We start from the raw sequence: 26,054 nt of genomic DNA, 5'->3' as shown, positions 1-26,054 counted from the left end.
AGTTAAAACGATAAAGAAGTTTTAATCTCGGCTAAATCTTAATCCTGACTATTGTAATTATAGAATTAAATATCTTATAACACCAGTATTTTTATGGACAGATCCAGTGATTGAAAACTATAAAGGTATTAGTTTAAAATCACCTAAGGAATGTTGAAATAATAAATTTGTCCCTTTTCAAACGATCGAGAAAGAACTTTGTTGATAACTGGTCTAAGAGTCTGAAAGTTTTATTCCGCAACAACGTCCTAATAGGTTCTAAAAATAGATATGTATTATACGCTATAGTATTTTGTGTATATTGTATGCATTACGTATATATTAAGCATCTATAATGTTTATATATGTGCATAAAGATATGTACTGCTGTTCGTGTATGTATATGTATATCTTTAAATCTCATATATATATATATTATATATATATATATATATATATATATACATGGAACCCTACAACTCCACTTTTTTATATATATATATAACTGCAGTTGTCTCTATCTATCAACCTACATATCTGTCTATCTCTCTAATCTATATATTGTATTTTAACAAAAGTCTGTATATGCTTGCATTGTTCTTTTGCTTGTATAGCATCCAGTTGAAACTTTACTACAACAATCGATATTATCTATTTTACATATAAATGTGTGTATGTGTGTGTGCATGTATATGTGTATAAGGATATATCTATATGTATTCGTGTATTCGGGCGTATGGATGAGTGCATGCGTGCGTGTGCCTGAATGTGTTCTGAGTTAACATCAATAAATCTAAAGAAAATTAAACTCCATCTGAATATATTAGTATTTCAGAGCTCAATCAGAGATAATTTAGCAGCTTTTTGCATGATGTCTCTGGGGACTGGCTACAAAATTTGAAGTGTCATATTTAGATATAATTAGGTTATTATATAAATACAAGCATCAAATCAAATCCAAACATACAGATAAATCATAGTTTCAAAACAAGGGATTCAATATATTGAGGTTTTTGAAATTGACACGGTCGTTATGCAAAATACATTTCTATCGTTAATGACGGTTCGCAGGAAGGATCAGATTACAAACTGCTGTCATATTACAAGAGAATGACATTAAGATTACGTGCAATGTCACCTGGTGTACTCATTGCACGAACATAATTTTTTTTCTTTATAAGCTCTATACAGTATACAGTGATCATTTTCCAACAGAATAATCATGTGAAAGTGGAAGATAATTAAATTTGTATGTTGATAACTATTAGGACAGACTATTGTTATTTCATTATAATTTAGACGTCATATAAATAGTCAGGTTATATAATCTATCCAGCATGAATATCTGCATGTTATTAAAAGCTTCACGGAAATATTGCCGAAAAAAGCTGCATATTGCAAATGGTAACTAACCAAGCAAGAGGTTATGCATGCTAATATGATGCTTAATGGGTATTCTAGCATTGATAAAAGAATTAGCAGATCTCAGATATCGTCAGATTCCATTTATCACAGACATGAAGAAAATAATCTAAACAATCTGACCCAGTAATACAAATTCGTAAGGATTATATTACGACCAAATATATAACGTAAGACAATAGCATAGTTTCCATAGGTAATTCAGCAATAAATTATCTGTAGATTTTGAGATAATAGTCACCAAGAAATATCAGAAGGATAATCTTTCAGAAGGATCCTCTTTTGATTTTCTATAATTTTTCCGTTAAAGAGTACAACCTGTTTAATATCTCTAGTGCTACAGTGTATATTTAGAGCTATTAACTTGAAAGTAAAACTCCCATCACATCGGGCAGAATATCTACAGTCTAAACCTTAATAAGGAATATCGCATAACATTTCTATGGTAGGATGTGATTGCTTGGTCCACCCAGGTATACCAATGAAGCAACAGCATTATTGGCTTTCTTACTAAAGACTAATGGAGGTATAATATACACACAATTACTAAAATAGGTTCAGAGAATGTATTTGTGGAGCGTAACTATTCGGTTAAAGTGACTTCAGCAACTTATTGTTAATTCATGACACCAGCAGAATTTGAAATAAGAACACTATAGATCAGAGGAAAATACTGTAAAAGATTTCTGTTCAAAATTACAACTATTGCACGCATCCACTGCCCATATATATAAAATGATACTAATATTCTCTAACATATACATAAAATGATACTAATATACTAACATACAAAACTACTACTATTCTTAGAAATCTTCCAATTTTCTGTTTATGAATACAATAGCCTTGTTACGAGTAACATTTTCTTTAAGTTCTTTATTGAATTCCTCGATGAAGCTATACTCTTAATACTAAAAGTTTGCTATCATGGCTGTCATATCTCATACGAATTGGTTTTGGACGTAATTATTATTTCGAGTTTGGTAAGTATTTATGAAGAAATTACACACCTAATCATGTTCATAGGGTATAGTAGGATGACTACGGCAATACTTTTGAACTGCTTCTGATAAAATGACTTCAAGTTTATTATAAACATGAAGTCATTTTATCAGAAGCATTTTCTTTAATTTCCAGTAATAAAAAAAATATTAAAGATATATAATTGAAAGAAATTTAGGAATAATATTACCGCAATTGTTTTAATATCTTAATGTTTTAATGCTTAGTTGAAGTTTTCCGTATATTTACTCCCAGGAGTTTTCAGTTTAGAAAATGTCACATTATTAAAAAATTGAATAATTTTCATTTACAGAACACACAAAGAATGATTTTAAAATGCAATCAAATTATATTTTTCTTTTATATCCTAAAATGTGAAATATTTTATAAACATATGAGTCTATACTATGAATATTTTTTATTATTTTCCTGTAAGAAAGTCATAGAAATCTAAACAATATCAAACCACGAAAGCAGCATTTTGCAGAAGCGATAATAACATGAACATGTTACAATTATATTGGCCGTCGTATTTTTTATAAGACTTTTTGTACGTTTAAATTCAGAATAATGACTCAATCGTCTAAAATTTATATTTTGTTTCCTAATCAATGCGTGTTTCTAAAGCGATATGAAGATATCATGCATTCAATCTTAATTTTATTGGTTTCGATTTGAACCGTCAATTTTTATTTTCAGTAGATTCTAATTTATTGTAATTTCCTAATTTTCGCCCATATGTATGGATTTTTTTTATTGAAAAAATTATGATTGGCTCACTGGGTTATAACGGCCACGATTTTTTTATTAACTTTAAAATTGGTTTCATTCCTCGGTAATAAGCGATAAAGATATAACTTATACAATTATACTAACATCAATTTTTGCTGCATCTAAATCCTAGAGTTTCTTTGTGTCAGTGGCTAACAAATTTACCTGAATCATCCTACTTTTAAGCAGGCACAGCATGCTGAGAGGGTAACATGTAAATCCGAATGATCCGTTGGCAACTAGAGTTGCGATCAACTCCTCCGGTTTACAAAAAAGTAGCTTTCTTCAAGAGAACAGATGTATGATGCATTAAAAGTTTTATATATCATAGAAGACAAACCTAAGCGTGCATCTAATATATTGAATTACTTCATAGCAAGTTCATTAATAACAAGTCAAAAGCTAATGACACATCAAATATATAAATAAATTTCGAAAATCAAATTAATCAAACATGAAAAAAATACCTATCTTTCTTACTCAGTTGGCTGATATATTAATTGTAGCTATAGAAACGTGTGTTACATATTAAGAGTACAGTATGGCTTCCATTATGAGCAAAAATGGAAGTGAATTGTGAAGTTAATCAACTCCAGTATTTAATTTCTCTAAAACCTATTTTGGTTTTAAATTTTCGCACAGAGCCATTGATTTTAGGGGAAGGAGTAAATCGGTTACATCTACCCCACTATTCAACTTCTACTATTTTATCAACCCCGAAGAGATGACAAAGTCGACTTGGATGGAATTTGGACTCAGGAAGCGAATACGGACGAAATGTCGCAAAGCATTTCGGCCTGTGCGCTAATAATTCCGACAGCCCACTGCCCTCAAGCGAACTAATATTGGTTTCAAACTTTTGGCAAAGGACCAGTAATTTTAGGAGAGAGGGAAATCGATTACATTGATCGACTCCGAAAGGATGAAATACAAAGTCGACCTTGGCGGATTTGAGCTCAGAACGTTAAGACGGACGAAATGCCGCAAAGTATTTTGCTCGGCGTGCTATCGATTGTGCCAGCTGGCCGCCAATAAGTTAATCTAATATTACAATGTACATAGTGATTTTTTATTCGCTAAAAGAGAAGAATTAAACATACTGTTTTCTTCTGGCCATCTCACATTCCTAAAAGAAAATTGTATCTTAAAGACTAACCTTCTTTTTCAATGCCTTTAAAAAAAAGTTTAAGTGAATCTCAATATGAAATATGTCCTTGATATGCTACCAATAAATGCAGACATTCTACCCTGCTTCTAAATTTAACCCTAGAACGATTGGCATAGTGTATTTTGCTAACATAATTCTGCCTCTTGTCATAGACATGCACCGTCTTCTCTTGGTATTTCTATCGCTACTTGGAGATCGTTGGTCTTGCATTATCTCTACACAGACTCTCCTGACTCTCACTAGCTTCGCTTTCATATCCACGACTTAGCATTTATAGCTTGCTTCTTAGAAGCTCAATCTTCTGGAATTCCCTTCCCAGTCATACTTTTCTATAGCCGTCAAATGTGTTTTATCTGTCTATTTACATATATATATATATTATATATATATATATAATATATATATATATATATTTATTTATATATATTTATATATATATATATTTATATATATATATAAAATAAGTAGTAGTTATGCAATGGGGCTGATGTAATCGACCAACCTCTCATCCGAAATGGCTGTCCCTGTACGAAAATGTGGAACCAATATTAACCTTAGTATGTTTTAAATAAGTTGTTTTTAAATATATATATATATATATATATATATATATATATATATAGAGAGAGAGAGAGAGAGAGAGAGAGAGAGGAGAGAGAGAGAGAGAGAGATGTAGATATAGATATATATATTCTTACATACATACCTATTATCTTTTCCAGGACTTTACTGCAATAGAACATGGGATAATATCATGTGTTGGCCAGATACCGCAGCAGGGACTGTAGCAGCACAAAGCTGTCCAGAATATATCAGTAATTTCAATACGGAAGGTATTTAAAAGCATTCATAACTTTTCGTTAAATATTCTTTTCTAATGTATGGCATTTACCATTCTGATTTCATAACTATGAAATTTAACTAAGTAGGCTTCTATAACTGTGGGATTTGCTTGTAGAAGGATATGTACGAGTAAAACCTTTCACTTTTATCACGTCTATTAAAGAAAAATAATTTCAAGTGAGTATATATTAAAATTTGACCGTATTTTACGATTTTTATCATAATTTTAGTTATCTGAGAAGTGAAACAATGGAATAATGAACTTGTTCAGTATATGAAAGATTGTTTGTATTTTTAACATATAATAATTGTCTACATCTTCAAATTTTGTTTTAAAAATGTTTACACTTTCGGCTGAGTACGTTTCTCTGCCTGAATGTTGTTCAAGTCGCTTGATTTGAACATTTTCATTTGACTTAAAAAGACAGCTATCTTTGACGGATTATATATATATATATATATATATACATCCGACGGGATTCTTTCAGTTTCCATATAACAAATTCACACAAGACTTTGATCAGCCTGGGGCCATAGCAGAAAGTATTTGCCTAAGGTGTTGTGCAGTGGAACTGATCGTCGGAGCCCTGTGTTCGTGAAGTAAACTTCTTACCCCACAGCAATGCCTGCATCAATACAAAATAAGACAAACTCGGAATTCCATTCCTGATCAGTATATACATGTGATGAAATATGACTTCCAGTTTGTAACAGATGCATATGCCTCAAATGTAGGAAAATTAATCGAATGCTTTAGCACTACTCCGTATCTGTTGTTTGATATCAAAACCACCATTTATATTTCAAAATTCAAACTTCATTTCGATAATTTAGCGCACTTGTTTATCTTGCCAGTTTCTGAAAGTATTTGCGTTTGCTATACTTCAATTCAAAAGGATTCACACTTAAAAGATGATACTTTAACATAATAAACAATACAGTTTTCAAATATTTGCCATTTGAAGGACAGAAATCAGAGGGCTTACTATTACTTGATTGTATAAGAAATACGGAAGCCGCTATGTACAAGATGTAGGAGCTCATATGCAATTCAAGTACTTCAAGATTATAAGGAAAGCGATAATATTTTATATTGCGTTTTATATTGCGATAATATTTTATATTGCGTTTAGAAGGGTTATTGCTATTATTTCTGATGTATTTTATTTTCTAGTTAAAATCATTCCGTATAATACTTCATTATAGTAATCTGCTTACTCGTCAAAACATTTCATTAAAATGCTTTTCTGGTTTCTTTCTATACTGTTTGGATAAAACGTGCACTTTTTGCAAATCAAATCAGAAACCATTATTTCAGATGCTTGGTAACCGGACACTAAAATTTATATGAGTATATATATATATATATATATAAAACATTGCTGATTTTCGAATTCTTGTCAATAAGCTAAAAACTTTCATACGATTTTCCGTGAAAATGATATTGAGAAGTGTAAGTATAATGGAATGCCGAAAAAAGCGAAAAAAACTTAACTAATTTAAATTTAGTGTTCGAATATTTAAATAGATTAGTGAGACTTTAATCTGTCCGATTACTGCTTATCGATATTGAATGCTAGCATTGCAAAACAAAAATCGTGTGGACCAGGTATAATACAAGAAGACATACCCAATCACAAATTTCTGCCGAGTCCAGATATGAAAAGAAAAATGCCATATTTCTTCACTAGCAGCCTGTTGTCAAAATATCTTTTTTCCTTTTTGCATAATGACTCATTCCTGTTAACATCAACATCCCCATTAGTGAAACCCATTTCAGAATCATGATGACATTGATAAATGAGCTGTGATGCAGTGGGAGAATAACGGTAGTATAGAAGATGTGATAGTGATTGTGTTGTCATGGTAATCTTGTTTGTTAGTAACATTTAGTCGTTTCTGTCGCGCAGTCCATATGTAGTACTAATGTGCGTACCATCAAAACAAAAACGAGAGCTGCAAATATTTTTGTTAGAATTTCATTTTCTCGATGAAGGAAAGCTTTTCGTTTTTGTCTGTTTTAGAATATTCTCTATAATATATAATGAGGTAGCTACATACAAATATTCTCAATAATATATATGTTAGCAACACTTCAAATATTCGCCGTGTGTGTGTGTGTGTGTGTGTGTGTGTGTGTGTGTGTGTTTGCGTGTGTGATATGGTATCTGCACTCCAAATATTCTCTGAAACATACTATGTGGTCTTGTTTTCGGATTATTTTTTTCATTTGTTCTTTCGTAGTTTATACTGCAGCTGATGTCGTTCATCATATTGCTCTACACATTTCGTGGCTAAGACAAATGCAGTGATTTTAATGTTAACAGCGTCAACTTTTTGCATTCCGTTGCGGTCGATAAAGAGTATTCTTTAACAAACTAGAATCAGTTAAAAAGATTGCACTCCTCGCCTGCTAAATTTGGGCTTCAGTGAATCGTTATTAAAGAAATCATTTACCTTGTATAAAATAGATCTTACGCATTATAAAAGAGGAAGAGTCTCTTGTTTGTAATATTAAGCTTAGTATGGTATATCATTTTATCATTTTTATCTAGTTTCAGCCCACGAGTTGTGGCCATGCTGGGGCACCGCCATTCGGTGTTGCTACATGATTTTACTTCACGAATGCTTTTTAGCAATTGACATTTGGTGCATGAGAGAGTTTGATGCAGCTGCCCTCATCTGCACCTCCTGCCGTGAAGTTGGTTCATCTGGGCGCGAGCTAGTAGAATCGTTACTGCGCCAGAAGAATTTTTAGCAGTATTTCTTCTGACTTCACGTTCTGTTTTCAAAGGCAAATTCCACCCGCTGGGGTGGAATTTGCCTTTCATCCTTTCGAGGTCGATAAAATAAGTACTAGTTGTGCAATGGGGCTGATGTAATCGACCAACCTCTCTTCTAGAATGGCTGTCCCTGTACGAAAATGTGGAACCAATATTAACCTTAGTATGTTTTAAATAAGTTGTTTTTAAATACTATAGTGTAGCACTTTAAGAACAATGCTAGAATTAACAACACAAAATTCTGGAAGTGTGATGACTGGATTAATACGATAAGGATTGCTAACAATATCATATTATAATTATTGTTTATGATTTGTTTGATATAAAGTTCGTTGACATTTCACTTTGTACAAGGCATCTTGTACAAGGCATTCAAAAGATTTCTCAAAACTTCTCTCGCATGAATTCAAATATTGTAAATGATTGTTTATTTAAAACCAAACATATAATGCATCCTTAATTTTCACGTAAAAGAAAATAGAGAAAGGCATCAATCCAAAAGAGTGAACGAAGACTGGAATGAACGAAGTAAGCGTGAGGGCTGATAGAAAGAAGGAAAGAATAAAAGAATAGAAAGAATAAAGTCGCACAAGCTTTAGATAAATATATACTTACATATAAGAGACCAGAGTGTACGTACGCCGCTGTATGTTATTATATATAAAAAATACAAAATGGGACAAGAACGCAAAACATCCAGACAGTTAGGTGATACAAGAAGACAACAAACATATATATATATATATATATATATATATACATACACACACATACATACATACTTATATATATGGCATTGATATTTGATGTTGTTGAAAAGCCGGTCACTTTGTGCGCAGAACGGTGGCCTTTGACCTCCTAAGGCAATAAAAACTGGAGGCAAAATTCTTTATGTACCAAAAACAAAGCGTGTGCGCGCGCACACATACACACACAGAAGTTTGTGTGTGTACGTGTGTGTGTCTATCTATGTACATATATAGGGATATAGATAGTGTTTGCTCACTATCACCAAGCATCTCAATTCATCAGTTGTAACTATTTTGTGATCGAGGTATTTCATTTTGTAAGGTACAATTTTCTCTTGAATTTGTGATTTCAGAGAAAAGTAAGAAATTCTTTATATTTTGCATCTTTGGTATTTTGACATTACAGTTTGAATTGTAGTATTGTCTATCCAATCGAAATATTGCAGGAGCTAACAGTGAAATATAGAATTTAAAATAGTCTTTAGCGACTGTTATCAAGTCTTTGAGAACATTCCCGGTAATTTCTCAAAAATATATAATTTGAAATAGTTTGCTTTTGTTTTGGACTGAAAATGTTTTACATTTTAATGTTCTTGAATAAACTTCTTCGCAAACAAAAGCTGAGACAACTATACTTCACAGTTGTTATTTTGAAATACCTGTCTTCTGATATTTGTGAGTCCATCGAATAAATATTCAACCCTATTAAATATTAGCCTTCCTAAATATGAAATAATACAACAGTTCCAATCCTAAGTGAATTTAACTTGTACTTTTAAAGATGTTCTTTAGGATAATGTGTGGAGGCGTGTGGCTTAGTGATTAAGGTGTCAGCACCATGATCGTAAGTTTGTGGTTTCGATTCCTGGACCGGGCGACGCGTTGTGTTCTTGAGCAAAATACTTCATTTCACGTTGCTCCAGTCCACACAGCTAGCAAAAATGAGTAACGCTGCGATGGACTGGCGTCCCGTTCAGCTGGGGAACACATACGCCATAGAAACCGGGAAACTAGGCTTTAAAAGGGCACAGTTATTATTATATATTTAGGATAATGTGAAATATTGAACTTCAGATAGAATAAAGTAAAATATAGCTATGAATAAAAGATGCGTAGATTATGAACTTTGATTGAAGAGATGAGGTCTTGAAACAAAAACTTGCAGGGGGCCTCTAAAAGTCATGCGATGGCCCTGCTAAGACCAATTGTTTAACTTTCATTATAACATAACATTCGTATTTCATTTCAAAATATAATAGTATGTCCCCCCGTTGACCTACCCATTAAAAAGTGCCTTATTGGCTGCTACTAAGTGACCTTCATAGTAAGTAGAACAATTGACATGTCAACTACTTTTTATAACCTTAAAGGAAATACAGAATGATATTTTTGGATAGCCTGAAGTGGCTTTTTTCTTTGATTTCGGGTATTTATTAATAGGATGAAGTGAAGTAATTTTCTGAATGGAATGATAAAAAGTAACAAAATAAAAACTACACAATGTACTTAATTAGTAATTATTTTTCTCCTCATTTCATAAAGAATACAAAGCTAGGAAAACAAACCCTTCTAGCAGTAAATTAAACACGTGTTTTTAATTCTAATTATGACATTTTTGACAACTCACGTTATGTTTGTTTCAGCGTATGCAATTAGACAATGTTTGCCAATAGGTCAGTGGTACAGTAAACCAAACAATAACAAAACATGGACAAATTATACAGCCTGTACTGCAACAAAACAAGTTCAAAGAGTTCCCAGACTTATTCAGGTAATATCAATAAATATTACGTCTTGTTTGACTTTATTTCACTTATATTATTAATACTAAACATTTTTATTAATAGCATTGTCGTGTCGCTGACAATCGTGGATAGTACAAATAAATTCCAATGGCTTCTAGGAAATTACTCCATGTCAGAGTAGTGACTATGTATCTGGAACACACTTAACCAACTGAAGTGCTTAAAATTGTCGTCCGATCGAATGGCAAATACTCACTGACCAACGCAATACGACCAATATCACACGTGATTGTTGTTTCTTCTCACCTACCAAACCAGCAGATGTCCATTGATATTAGTTGTTATGAATTGGTCAGTGAGTATTTGTAATTTGGTTGGATTGGACAATTTTTATACATTTTAATATTTTTATGAGCCTCCTAGATATAAAATCGCTATTTCGACACGAGTCACGTTTTCTAGAAGCTTAGTATTAATACAGACATAAAAGTGAAAACATTGTTGATGGATATGCCAGTTCCCAATGTAGCATTTTCTATATATTAGCATTTCTTAGCTAATATATGAAAGTGTTGGTGAAACAAAAAGAGGGTTGAAGACGATTTTTGATGTGTGTTTAGAACTGATAGAATTTAATTTACCAGCTGGATTCCGATTTTGAATAACTATATGGCCTGGCCGAAATTTGGGAAATGAAAAGGCCAAGTAATGCATAAATACTTTACTTTCCTGAAAATAGTCATCTATGCGTTGTCATGAAAGGTAAACATACCCTAGGCAGTGATGTTCGGTGACTATCCCAATATCAGTTGTTTTGAATTTGTGGTTGTGTTTGGAATGAAACAGATGAAAAAAACATATCATCATAGGCTTAGCTACCTTGGAAGTGTCAAAATTAAAATGCAATTACTGAGAAAAGCTCATATTTAGTGACCTGATAACTTGGTTAAATGCAGGATGGCTTATAGAAACATCGAAAAATAACTTAGGAATGAGAACCCAGGTTCGAAATTTCCCCAAGATACCTGATGAAGCTGGAGGGCATATCAGCCGAAACGTTTTGTTAACAACAATGAAGATGAGGACAAATATCCATAAATAATGTACATTATTGAGTTCAATCGTCCTTCATTTTCAAGACGGTAGTTTGTGATTTCAAGGAAATTTGGTTGTTGCTTGTAGCTGATCGAATGATCAAGTAAATGTTCTTTTCTCTTTTTGTAAGATGCATGTTTGAATATAAAGCTAGAGTGCGTTATGTGGATTAGAAAAGATTCAGAGCATTTTGTATCTCATAAGTATATATGGTATTTGAGTTTTCTATATTTGTAAACTAATATTACAATAGCTGTAGACAAATGATTTTATGGCGATTGATCCGAGAGCGTGGTTTCGTGTTTTGTTTATTTCCGCTCTTTGCTAAATAAAAAGTATATTGATTTATTTTATTGGATTCTGTGAACGTTGATCTGTGTGAGTTGGCTAACTTTATTGGGTGTAACGTATAGTAGAAAGTGAAAATCTCTCGAGACACCAGGAGAGGCTTTTCTGTTGATTTAGAGTTCGATTTGAGACTTATAATGATGACTTGAAGCTGATGAATGAATTGTATATATGTGCAATATGTGCTTGACCTTAAAGATCTTAATCTATGACATGGGGGAACCGATGTTTGTGGAACTTTGAGCTGAGATATAGAAATGGCATGTTTTCTTGTACACAAGCAGATGGTCCATCATTGCTGAGTATTGTTTTATAATTAAATGCGAAGTAAATTTGGTTAAATATACTTCCCTCTTTTGTAAAATGAATCTAATTATTTGATAATTGTGATATATGTTTGAAAGTTTTGCTATAGACTATATCCAAGTATATAATAATTGAACGTTCTTTTAAATATATCACGTTACATTTTTACTCATGCCAAATGCATCTTCACTGAGTTATCAGTTCATCACATGGACGTGTATTGTTTATTCAGTTTTATATTTTTAACTATATCTAAGGACGAAAGCTGTAAATGGTTTCCGTCTTTTCTTACATATTTACTCTTCGTAACGTCAACCGATACGACTTTTCGCCTATCTTTAATCATCAGTAGAATTCCAATATTTCATAATTTATACATCGCCTAATTAGATGTCAGCTTCAAGCTGACATTGGCATTGATATAAGAAATGACTCTGGCATTGATATAAGAAATTTCTCCTAGAAAACGTTTTGCGTCATTCATCTTCAATAATATCCATATTATTTTCATTGAAAATTATATTTTTGTTCTTATTTCTTTGATTGCATTTCTGTTACAATGGCGAATATCCTGATATAATTGAATCCTAATATTAAACAAACCTACTCAGAGACGAAGCACATGTCTCAAAATATATTAAGTTTTCAGGCATGTTTAGAAAATTTCCTTATTTCTACGCTTTAATCAAAGTTTCATAATTATTCATGTCCTAGAATTATCTAATTTCTCTTCTGTACGAAAAGAAATAGCAAACCTTGAAATTAAGTCTTATTGTTTGGATGATGAAAAGTGTGCAGCTTTATTTTTAAATGACATGTCTACTAATACAATCTTACTTTTGTATTCATAGGAACATCTTCCCAGAATAATCATTATGTCCAATGTTGGATATGGCCTTAGCTTGGTTTCATTGGTCATAGCATGTTTTATAATGTTATATTTCAGGTAAAGTATATATCACAATGAAATCGTTCATTATTTTTTTATGCAAGACTATATTTAAACTAACATCTGTTTTATAAAGTATATTCAAAATATTGTAGCTGACCTAGTCGATATAGTACCGAGATATTGGCCGAAAAGTAAACAGTTACCTCATGATCGAGATGCACTATGTATATATCTAACAAATTTTACCTTCTTTGTTCAATTCTCCAAGGTGCTAATATACACCATTAATAGGTAGCTGTAACTAAAGAAAATATTTGACGCGCTGAATACTCACAGGAAGTTAATGGCTTCAGTTGTATTGAATAAAATATTGTTCACTGATATACTCAACAGAAATATATATATATATTGTTTGGTTAGTTGGCTGTGCGAATTTTATGCAACATAAACTCAGTTCAAAGTAATTTGCGTCATTTACTCCGATCCTTAGCATTTATATCCTCTGTGCAAGAGAGCGTCTCACTTTAATGTTATCATATGCAGACATCCTAACTTGATGTCCCTCAGATTTGCGGACGATGAAATTCCTTCAAGTGATACCAAATGGGGATCCGCTGATGTGAGCGGAGACCAAAAGCCGAGCGGCAGATTTTTCTACAGGTCGGACAATGAACCGATGAGCTGGGTGTTGGAGGCGATCTAGTAGCAGCCGCAGCACGCCTTACTCGGTACTCATAGAGCCATTGATGACACCATGCCACACCAGTTTCACAAGCATGATGGCAGATTGTCCGCTATTCGCTTCAATCGGCATCAAGTTTTACTTTATCCGTAAGAGGAACGTTGCATTTCCGCAGGATGGCAGCAACTTGATGTTTGTATTTCTTCCTCTGTCTTCCAACAGATTGCTGACCTTCGGTCAGTTCCTCATTGAATACAATATGGGGAAGACGGAAATGATGCATCTTGATGAGATGGCCAGTCCAGCGCAATTGACGTTTGTCAATTAGAGATTTGATGATGAAGCAGTTGCAGCGTTCCAAAATGGTTCGATATGGAACCCTGTCTTTTCTCGAAACGCCTAGGATGCGTTGAAGGCACCTGATGTGAATGGATTCAAGAATTTGATGAATGCTGTGATTGAAACCGGTGTATTTCCTACAACGTCATTTTCAAATTAACACCTATCTCAATATTTGCTTGCTGATAGCATTAAGAGTACTAGATCGTTCAATGAGAAGCAACGTAAATTATACATTTCTGATATTTGCAGATCAGCTCCTGACTTCATAATGTTACAGCTTAAAAATATTGTCATCAGTGCAGATATGGTTATCTGGTGGTATTTATCTTACCTTACATTTATAATTAACATGTCATGGATCAGGGATTCAACACATCTTCATCCTAATTCATCCACTTTGCCTGCTAACTATTCTACTTCTACAAGGAGATCATTATATATTAGGAAAACAAGATTTAGTTTGGCTGATTCTCTTACAAGAAAGTAACACCATAAATTAATGGTATTATTTATACATGAAGTTTCATGCAAATTGCTCAACACGGTAGTAGGATCCACTGAATGACATTAGCTAATATTTAGTAATGTAGACGTTAGTGATTTCACTCTCAAATCACACAATTTTGTCAATTCATTTCAAATATAAACTGATATTTTTAGGTCTGCAAGTTTGAAAAGAAAACAATAATTATTAAAGTTGAAAATTTAATTTACATGAAAACATAATGTAATAATTTTCAGAAATAAGCTATTCACATTTAATAATTTTATAAAGATTTAAATAAATAAAACATCTGAAATGTTATTCTACCTCCAGAAAACTACGATGCCGAAGAAACACGATCCACGTCAACTTGTTTCTATCATTTATACTTCGAGCGCTACTGGCTCTAACCAAAGACAGCATGTTAAAGGAAGGCCTTGCGTTTGCAGCAGATTTACATATAACTGAAGACGGCAAAGTTGAATTTGTTGACGATAAATCGGTAAGACACTTTCGTTTATAAATTTATATGGCTGACCATCGTTATAGCAACATATACTTCAATGGGTGTTTCGTGTAATGTGATAAAAATATAACATTTTCGTATTCATGTTTGGACTAAATATTGACTTGAAATTTTGGCACATGGCCAGGAATTGCGGGAGATGTGATAAGTCGATTACATCGACTCCAGTACTATTTTATCATACCCGTGAAGATCGACCCCGGCGAATTTTGCTAAGCATTTTACCCGGCGTGCCAACGATTCTTCCAGCTCGCCGCCTTCTTTCAATTAAATATTGCTTGTAAAATCAGAATGAAAACTACATCAAAGGAGTACCATATGCTAGCATTCTTACTATTCCATTATAAACTTTCCAAACTTCGTGAGTAGTTTATTGATTTTAGACAGTGACACCATCATAAATTCATTTATAAAGGAAGCTTGTATATACAATTGTAATTTCGTTCTCCAACAGATTTGATTTGATGGGATAAAATTATGATTAAAGCAATTCGAAAATTGTTAGTTTTGAAGATCGTACATTTTTACTATCCGAGAAAAATAAATAAAATACTCAAAGGTATTAATATTCTAACATTTCTAAACATAAAAAACGAATCTTGGTGTAAGTACGATACAAGTATTTTCATAAATTTGTAAGTATTACCTAAAAGCTGAAAGTTTTAGTTTCTTCAAATGTCAAAATATAGTAGGAGCTTGGATATTTCTTATTAAATCTTTTCTCATGCTATTATTAGGCTGTGAGCTGACAGGATCGTCACCGCGTCTTACAAAATGCTCAGTAGCATTTCTTCTGGCTCTTTATGTTCAAATTCCATCAAGGTCGATTTTAAGTTACAGTTGAATACTGGAGTCGACGAAATGAACTAACTCCCTTCCTCAAAATTTCATCCTTTGTGCCTTACTAGAAGCCACGAGTAAAAATTTTTCATCAGCCTAATTTCAATACTATATACTATCTAGTGCAAATATACTTTTCTTGGAATGGCTTTACCTTTCTTCTTATGGCTTTCTTCTTACCTTTTTCCAAATGGTTAATTAAGTAATATTTTAATCAGTTATCAAAGTAGATTATGAAATATTTAGCACGAAAAGTAAAATTAAACAGATAAATTTTATTCTGCTCAAATGTCGGTTGTGCAGAATAAATCTAGATTCTTCACGAAATTTCTTTGTAAGTAATTACTAGATCAAATAATGACTTAATTCCAAGAAAACTAGTGGCAGTCTGCGACGGGAAAAATCAATTAGTACAGTCTACAAATTTGCTTGAGTCTTGTTGTTTAACTCGTGAATATTAAGACAGCTGAGTTGCAGTCACATATCCGATGCATTGGTTTCCAGTATTTTAAAACCATTTCAATTATTCTTTTTATTCTCCTTGCACTGAGCACAACGGTTCAGCAGTTTTTTAGAGATGTTCTGATATATAGGCTACAGTAATTAATCTATAAGATAACTTCAGGAAAATAGTTGAAAAAAATATCAATTTGAAGTTAAATTTTATTTTTAATTGAAAGTCCCAAACAAGAAGAAAATCCACTTACTATAAGGGACTACAAAGGAGTAATTAAGAGGAAAGGAATGAAATTATTTTAAACTTGAATGAGTTCAGGTCGTAGAAAGGGGAAAAACAATGAGATGAAGAGTGTCCCAAATTCTAGCATTTTGAGGAAAGAAAAACTAATGACCGTAGAAAGACTTCCTTATTCATGGAAACACAACAGTATTCTGGATAAAGACAACGTGAGTTTTGAGACCCGTGAGATGGCACAAAATGTTCTGGGACAAATGGAGAAAGTTCATGAGAGCACTTTCTGTAGCAATAACAATAGAAAAGGCTGAGACAGGAGACGTCACGTCCATGTGACAAGGTTTTCGGAGTTGAAACAAGAAAGGGACCAATCATATTAGAGATTCGCTTCTGAATACGGTCGAGGAGATCCAAACGACAAGATGTTGCATCTGCCCGAGTATGACAGCAGTATTCCATACCAGGTTCAATTGTGGGCTCATAACGATACAAAATAGCCTCGAATGTGCGGTAGTCATTTGATCCGTACAATGACCCCCACCTCGCAGGAAGCAAACCTTTTAATTGACTGTATGGAGGAACCTCAAGAATGACCAGGCGAGAAATTAAAACCAAGCCATTTCATAGAAGATTTTTTGTCTAAAAATTTGACTGTCTCACTATATGATACCTCAGACCTATAATTCATGAAAACGGGAGAAAGATAGAGCTCCTGCTTCCTACTGAAAGACATGGATTTGTTCTGCCAGGATTTAAAGTTACTAACCACTTCTCGCCCCATTTTCTAACAGCCTGCACTTAGTTATTTATATATATTTAATTACAACTTCAGTTATAACCTACAAACTGCCAACTGAAGTTATTCTCTAACTAGAATTTTATTAGCAAAGCATAAACATTCGTATTAATTTAAATTAGTCAATCAACATTTCATCGTATTTCCTCAGTCTTTTGACAGTTGATTACTCTATAATGTTCGAATCAAATAATTGGCAATTATTCTGTGGCGATTTCCAAATGCCACAGAAGATAAGTCTTAATTATCCGTCAGAGTATTTCTTATTACAAATTGGAAAGGCAGCAACAAAGCAAACACAAATCAAGTCATTAACTGTTTATCTATTATGGAGTGTGAGGTTTTATATATACAGGGGTTGGACGAAATAATGGAAACACCAAGCATCATAGCATCATAATTTTGAAATAGCAATAAAACCGTCAAAAGCTTGTTTATTTTTATGTTTTTTTATTTATTATTAGTGTTGCTTAATATGTTTTGTTATAATTGCTGGGGGGTTTTTTTTCATATATCATCAGAAAAAGGTAATTAAAATTCATTAAAATGACAGATCTATCAAACGTTCAAAGAGGTCAACTTGTTAGTGCTCGTATGGCAGGCGCTGGCGTAATGAAAACAGCCGAAATATTTGGTGAATCAAGAAGTACTGTCTCGAAAGTAATGGCAGCCTTTGCGAAAGAGGGAAAAACCTCCTCGTCGAAACAAAACTCCAGAAGAAAACCAAAGCTTTCAGATAGGGACCGTTGGGCTCTCATGCGAATTGTTAGAAAGGATCAAAAAACAGCTCCTAAAATTACTGCAGAGCTTAATGACCTCCTCGAGAACCCAGATTCCACAAAAATTGTTCGCTGGGAGCTGCACAAAACTGGATTTCCCGGGAGGGCTGCAATCTGAAAATCACTGCTTTCAAAAACAAACATTTCAAAGCATTAAGAGTGGAATAAAAACCTACACAATTGGTTCCTAGTAGTGGAAGAATGTTATTTTATTGGACGAGTCATCCTTTACCTTATTTCCGATCACCGACTGAGTATATGTGGGGAGACAGCCAAGAGAAGCATTTGACCCAGACTGCCTTCTTCTAATTGTTAAACATGGAGGATGATTTGTGATGATCTGTGATGATCTGGAGTGGGGGCTATATCTTGGAAATCCACCGGCTCAATGGTTTCCCTTCTTGGCAGAATTAATAGTCAAGACTATTTAAGCATTTTATCCGATCAATTTCATCCTGTGGTTGCGGAACTGTTTCTGGAGGGAAACACAATCATTCAGGATGATAATGCACCAATTCACACAGCTAAAATTGTTACTGAATGGCACGAGGAACATTCTAGGGAAGTTGAACATCTTATATGGCCACCACAGTCCCCAGATCTCAATATCATTGGACATTTATGGTGCCTTTTAGAAAATAAGTAAGGTGTAGATATCTTCCACCGTCATGACTACAAGAACTGGAGACTGTTTTAGCTGAAGAATGGACAATTATTCCTTTAGAAACAATTCAAACTTTGTACGAGTCCATACTTCGTAGAATTCAAGCTGTAATTACTGCCAAAGGCGGTCCTACCCCATTTTAAAGTAATTTGTTTGAAATTTTATGGTGTTTCCATTATTTTATCCAACTCCTGTATATTCGGACTATTGAGAACAATCATACATAAACTACACCACTGTTTTTACATTCAAAGATTGATCAAAATATCTGCAGATAATCCAACATTTTTCAAAATTTCATTTACTAAACAAAATTTAAATTCAGTTAAATTCATAGACAAACGAAAATTACAGAAAATTAGGGACATAAACTGTTAAAACAAATTATGTCTTCTTTTTGAAATGTAATTATAGATGTCAATATCTTATATTAATAAAATACAGTACGATCATGATAAAGTATAATTCATAAGTTAGTAAGGAACTGAGAATTCAGTTAATCGGTACTGATTGGAAATTCTGTTTTCTTCTATTAACAAATTTTGTATATTTTCCTTTAAGCACTGGGAATGCAAGCTGTTTTTTACTATCTTTAACTATACAATGCTTACCAACTATATATGGGTATTCATTGAAGGAATGTATCTCCACATTTTGATCTACATCTCTGTATTTGCTGAAAATCCCAAGACGAAATGGTATATCATCTCTGGATGGGGTAAGTATAAATATTTGATTTTCTTGGTATTATCTATACATTTCTTTTGATGTGGCACTCACAAAATGCTAAAATCAAGGTTTTATTCATACATACATACATACATACATACATACATACATACATACATACATACATACATATATAAATACATGCATACATACATACATGCATATGTAAGCAGTCGAGTTCCAGGCAAAAAAATTTGCTATATTACGTGGTTACATAGGAAAGTACAAGGGCGCTGAAGTAAATGAAATCCGATATTGAATCTCAGATTAAACCGTGTGAAACTTTCTGTTTCATTCCGCTGAGTTCGATACACCAAAAACCAGTAATATATGTAAAAAATCGAATATACTCGTAGAAATTAAAATATACTTGTTAGAAACCACTATTCATAATTTCATTTGGATGATATTCCAATATTAGCGAACTTGCAGAAACGTTAGCACGCCGGGTGAAATGTGTAGCGATATTTTGTCTGGTTTTACGTTCTGAGTTCAAATTCCGCCGACGCCAACTGTGCCTTTTATCCTTTCAGGGTCGATAAATTAAGTACCAGTTGCGTACTGGGGTCGATCTAATCGATTGGCCCCCTCCCCAAAATTTTTGGATCTTGTGCCAGAATAGAAAAGAATATTAGACATAATTGCAGCTATAATTATTCTGTACCTATCTAGTACTTCAAAATATCAAATTATAAGAAAAATGTAAAACACTTTACGTAGACACTTAATGATACGATAGACCTATGAGTGTTACTTACAGATCGATGTAAAGGAAAATTATCTACTACAAAAGAATATATATATAGATATATATATGACAGTTTGATTCGGTTCTGTGCGACTTCAAGATTCGCACCGAACCTAATCAAACTGTTTTAAATGATACCTGTAAATTCTATGTTGGGTGCCCTTTGCGTTCGTTTGTCCACTCACTCGTAGTAATGGGTCACTGAAGAAGACTGATTAAATCTGAAATCAACGTTGATATGACTCCATCTCGCTTGTCATAAGGAGGGACCCTATCTCCCTTGTCAGCCGTTAGAAAAGTTGTTTTGAGTCCTTTTTCTAGCAATTTTCGCTATGGAATTTAATGACTCGCGATTTCATTCCATTCTTAGTGATCACCAGTACAATTTCGTTCTGTAAATGACGTGATTGGTCTCATCCTCTATTATATAAAAACAAAGATATCTCCTCAATATCAGCAAAGAGATTGACATTTTATAACACAGGAACGCGTAAATGATGTTGTTGACATTTAAGTTCAATTTTTTAAAATATCATTTAAAAGAGAGTATTTCGGTCAGTCTTGTGCAATGCGTAGAGTGTTGACAGTGCTCCTTCCAACCAACATTTTAAGAACTAGTCCTTCTTCATTGAACGATTTTCAGAAACCCATCTGGCTCTCTAGAATTCCCTCCTTGTTTGTGTCTTCTCTCAGTTGTCTCATATTATTGAAGCAATCAGAGAATTAAGCAACCTAAGAAATGTATTGATCTCGTAAAGTCGCGATAATTATTAATGGTCATCGCCAGCTATAGTCAAAACGGCAGTGTAATAGGCCATATTTAAATGCTTTTGAATTACAATGCAGTCGTATTATTTACCTGACACAAAGAGAGAGCAAATAATCAAAATCTCTTAGCTAACATTGTATAGTTGAATATCTTCATCTCTTTGTTATTCGATATACACCTTTATTAACCTCTCTCGTTGTGTTGAAAAGAACACGGAAAATGAAAATTATGGAAGAAAGGGTTGCTTGCTATCTAAAATCGGAGACAGATAATCTGTTAAATGACAATAAACTATATTCGTTAAAAATTTCATCTTTAGCCAGCCACTGAAAGCATTGATTAGCGGTATCACTGAATAACATTAGTTGCTAGAAATAAATAGTATTTATTCATAGTACGTCTCAGTAGATTCGGACGCAAAATATGCTTGTCGCCGTTGTGTACGTCATAGAATAATCCTCACTTTTATGAAGGCACATTCGGTTTCATTGGTGTAAAAGTGTCTGGGATGCTGGTGTTTCGATATATTGTATCTCGTCACCTAGAAGTGCCCGGCCCTTTTGAGACCAAACAATTTGGTGGTTTTGTTAATACATTCAGTGAACAAACTCTTTCAACCGGTACCCCAGAATGCCTTGCGCCAATGAGTTGAGTGTGCTATAAACACGTTTTCGTCGTAAAACGGTGAAGCTGTTCTCCTATGGTGTATACAGCAGCGACTAACATTTTCTGCGTTCGAATCAGCCGGGACGGATTAAGATTAAATATGCTGTAAACGACGCAAATAACGATTTTTTTAAAGAGATACTATAGTATTTAGCTCATTTAACATTAAACATATGCAATTTCATGATTTCTAATTACAACTGCACTTCTATGCAGCTAAACTCCAATCTGGAAATATATCCAACTTGGATATATTTCCTATCACGAAGTACTGAAGATAAGGAAAAGATATTTTTTTTAGCATTATTAAAACTTTTATTTAGAACATCAAGAAATTCGGCCTAAATAATTAGGCCAAGGCAACCTTCAAAAGAGAGATGGTGACAAACATTAGATATTGACCTTGATATCAAGGAAGTATGTCATGTAGATACTTATAAACACTTAAAGTGGGAACATAATTTGTACATATAATTTGTACAAGAAAGAAGTTTTGTAAAGAATTAAATCATAATTATATAGAAGGTACAGGTCTTTAATAAATTTAAAGTAGCTATTGCCTTCCGAATAAATCATCACTTAAAGAACATATGCTATTTAGGACAAATGAAACATAACACACTTTTCCGTTTTCAATGAGGTTGATATATAAGTGGAGAGAGAAAGCGGAAGAATATTCGTGGAAAAATCTAAGAAAAAGAGAACGGCAACCCCCAAAATATTGGTTTCAAATTTGGCACAACACCAGCAGTTTCAGGGAGGGGTAAGTTGATTATGTCGATCCCAGATGAAAGGTGAAATTCAACTCAGAACGTAAAGGTGGATGAAATAACGCTAAGTATTTCGCCCAGAGTAGTAACGATTCTACCAGTTCACGCCTTCAGTCCCGAAAATATGAAAAGATAATTTCTTGGTAAATAAATAATATATGTCAATTGGTTTGTATTATTCATTTAGCCAATGTTCTGAACAGTATTCAAAATTAAGTTGAAGAAAACATGATTGCCTGATAATCTCATGATCTCTTCAAGCTCGTTAGTGTGTGATTCAATATTTTAAAGAAGGTGCATGAAATTATATTGCGCTAAATTCTCGGTGAGTCAGTATGAATTACTTGAAATAAAATCTATGGGCAAACAATTAAATTCCTGTCCGCACTCCCTTACTTTCCATTTCACTCCTATTTTCTATCTATAGAAACAATGTATATTGTTACATGTCTGCATGTCTACTTAAACATCTGACATTTCCTGTAAAAATCAAATGCTGCCACAGTCAGTTCCATACAAATGTATCCGTTTTTCTTTCACAGAGTAAACAACTTTTTGTGATTGTAAGATTATAAAAGATATACATTAGAATCAAGCAAATCGAGAGCTGCAACTAGCTTCAGTTTCATTTAACTGTCAAACTATTTTCAGAGGTTTCTCGTAAAACGCAGATAATTTTTGGTTTTGGTTCTTTTTTTGTTTATTTACTTACATACTTTTGTTTTTGTGGGGATAATTTTTTTTGTATGCAGAAGATAGAGCTAATTGCATCCTAAATAAAATAAAAACAACTTTTAACCATATTTTGATGTTTGGTAAAGTCAAAGTTTCTGTGAAATAATTTCTGTCTAAATTCTCATGACATCATTATAGAATATTTCTCGTTTTCCAATGAATTTGGGATGAAAATATATTCATATTTATAAAACATATGTTTGCAAGAAACAAATAGATATACATGCATTCAAAGACGAACATGTGTGTGTGTATGTTAGTATAGAGATCATGTGGGAAGGGTGGAGAGGGAAAAAAAAGAGGAAGGAGAAGAACACGAACAACAAGAAGAAGGAAGAGGAGGTAATAATATTAATAAATGAGGAAAGAACTATATATAACAAATCAGTTTATCTGGACTAAAGGTTCTCAGGATGGTCAGTCAGTACAACATTGTCACTGGTACAAAATGTCGTTTCATGGGGGGGGGGAATTAATTCAGTTTACTACAAGCGACAACTTTAAGCAAAGAAGTCAGATTAAATTGATAAATTCTTCTTTTTCTTCTTCTTTTTCTTCTTCTTCTCCTCCTCCTCATTCTCCTTCTTCTTCTTCTTCTTCTTCTTCTCCTCCTCCTCCTCATTCTTCTTCTTCATCTTCTTCTTCTTCTCCTCCTCATTCTTCTTCTTCTTTTTCTTCTTCTTCTTCTTCTTCTTCTTCTTCTTCTTCTTCTTCTTCTTCTTCTTCTTTCTCACATGATCTCTATACTAATTATTCATATCCTAACCACACTTTTATATACTTTCCGTTTCCTCCCGATATAAACAAAAAAAAAACAATGTCTGAGGAAGTGCCACTCTAATGTTTAAAACCGCAAATATTACGTAAATTTCCACTTCGAATTTTGTGTAAACGGGCATTGCGTGCAGAGTGGTACAGAAACAACTGTAACGAATCAGTAAAGATGTGTTAAAAGACTTCTTCGACTTATATGTATATATATATATATATATATATATATATATATATATGTGTGTGTGTGTGTGTGTGTATACATATGGCTTATATGTCTATATATATGTATGCATATATATATATCACCGTGATCACCGTGATCGACCAGATGTTGCTAGACATCGCTGGTCACAATGCGCTTCGCATTGTTTTAGCCTTCAAATGACGCCACCCCGCTGGCTAAGCGAGCAGGCCAACAGAAGAAAGAGTGAGAAAAAGTTGTGGCGAAAGAGTACAGCAGGGATCGCCACCACCCCCTGCAGGAGCCTCGTGGAGCTTTATAAACACTCAATAAACGCTCAATAAACACTCACAACGCCCGGTCTGGGAATCGAAACCGCAATCCTACGACCGCCAGTCCGCAGCCCTAACCACTGGGCCATTGCGCCTCCACACACACACACACACACACACACACACACACATATATATATATATATATACTAGCAGTATCGCCCGGCGTTGCTCGGGTTTGTAAGGGAAATAACTATATAAGCATTTTTAGATAGTTATAGCCAAAAAATAGCAAAAAAATGCATTAAAAATGGAAAAAAAATTATGGTAATTTTTTTTTAAATCGTTGGCTCACCGTAGACATTTTTAGAGAGTTACTTCCCTTATATAATAGCGAAAAAATGCATTAAAATGGGAAACAAATGATGGTAAATTATTTTTAAAATCGTAGACTCATCGTAGACGCGCGCTAATACCCAGAAGAGCTCGATATGAATCACGACTATAAGATATCCGGTTTTGGTTAAACTGCACCGCAAAATGTGGGAGTAGTTAGGAATCTAAATCGTAGGAGATAGACACACAACTTCACTTTTATATATAAAGATATATATATATTTGTGTGTGTGTGTGTGTGTGTGTGTGTGTGTGTGTGTGTATGTGTGTGGTAAGTAGCTTGCTTACCAACCACATGGTTCCGGGTTCAGTCCCACTGCGTGGCATCTTGGGCAAGTGTCTTCTGCTATAGCCTCAGGCCGACCAATGCCTTGTGAGTAGATTTGGTAGACGGAAACTGAAAGAAGCCTGTAGTATATATGTATATATATGTGTGTGTATGTTTGTGTGTCTGTGCTTGTCCCCCTAGCATCGCTTGACAACCGATGCTGGTGTGTTTACGTCCCTGTCACTTAGCGGTTCGGCAAAAGAGACCGATAGAATAAGTACTGGGCTTACAAAGAATAAGCCCCGGGGTCAATTTGCTCGACTAAAGGCGGTGCTCCAGCATCGCCGCAGTCAAATGACTGAAACAAGTAATATATATATATATATATATATATATATATATATATATATATATATATATATATATATATATATATATATATATAATAGAAATATTAAAATTTCTAAGTCTCTCTAAAGGAGATTACGGCAGCGTTACTGGAAATTAATGGTTATCGCCATACTTATATGGCAGTCTTATAAATATAAGACTAAAGTGTGTCAAATAGCTAGCTTGAGGCGGTGGCCTCTTGGAGCTAATCAGCGACAGCTTTAGTCTTATATTTATAAGACTGCCATATAAGTATGGCGATAACTATTAATATATAGCTATCGCCATACTAATATGGCATTCTTATAAAAATAAGAAAAAGCTGTCCGCTTATATATATATATATATATATATATGTATGTATGTATATAAAATAAAATCATGGGATATTGAGTTATATGTTGAATTAAATTGCATTGCATATGTTATAAGCTATATGTTACGAT

At 33.5% G+C, this 26,054-nt stretch overlaps 1 protein-coding gene across 1 annotated transcript in view; it reads left to right on the top strand.

Annotated features, from left to right (window-relative positions):
* Window positions 1-26,054, top strand: part of LOC115215019 (glucagon-like peptide 1 receptor) — a 170,314-nt gene that overhangs the window by 107,461 nt on the left and 36,799 nt on the right. Inside the window, exons 3-7 of the mRNA XM_029784139.2 lie at window positions 5,065-5,175; window positions 10,361-10,488; window positions 13,063-13,157; window positions 14,945-15,113; window positions 19,472-19,628. Of these exons, the coding sequence (XP_029639999.1) occupies window positions 5,065-5,175; window positions 10,361-10,488; window positions 13,063-13,157; window positions 14,945-15,113; window positions 19,472-19,628 (660 nt within the window). The remainder of the gene's footprint in view (window positions 1-5,064; window positions 5,176-10,360; window positions 10,489-13,062; window positions 13,158-14,944; window positions 15,114-19,471; window positions 19,629-26,054) is intronic.

This window comes from Octopus sinensis, linkage group LG8 (assembly GCF_006345805.1).
Source record: "Octopus sinensis linkage group LG8, ASM634580v1, whole genome shotgun sequence".
Lineage (NCBI taxonomy): Eukaryota > Metazoa > Mollusca > Cephalopoda > Octopoda > Octopodidae > Octopus > Octopus sinensis.
The sequence above is the reverse complement of the archived record's forward strand: the minus strand, read 5'-3'. Positions and strand labels throughout refer to the sequence as shown.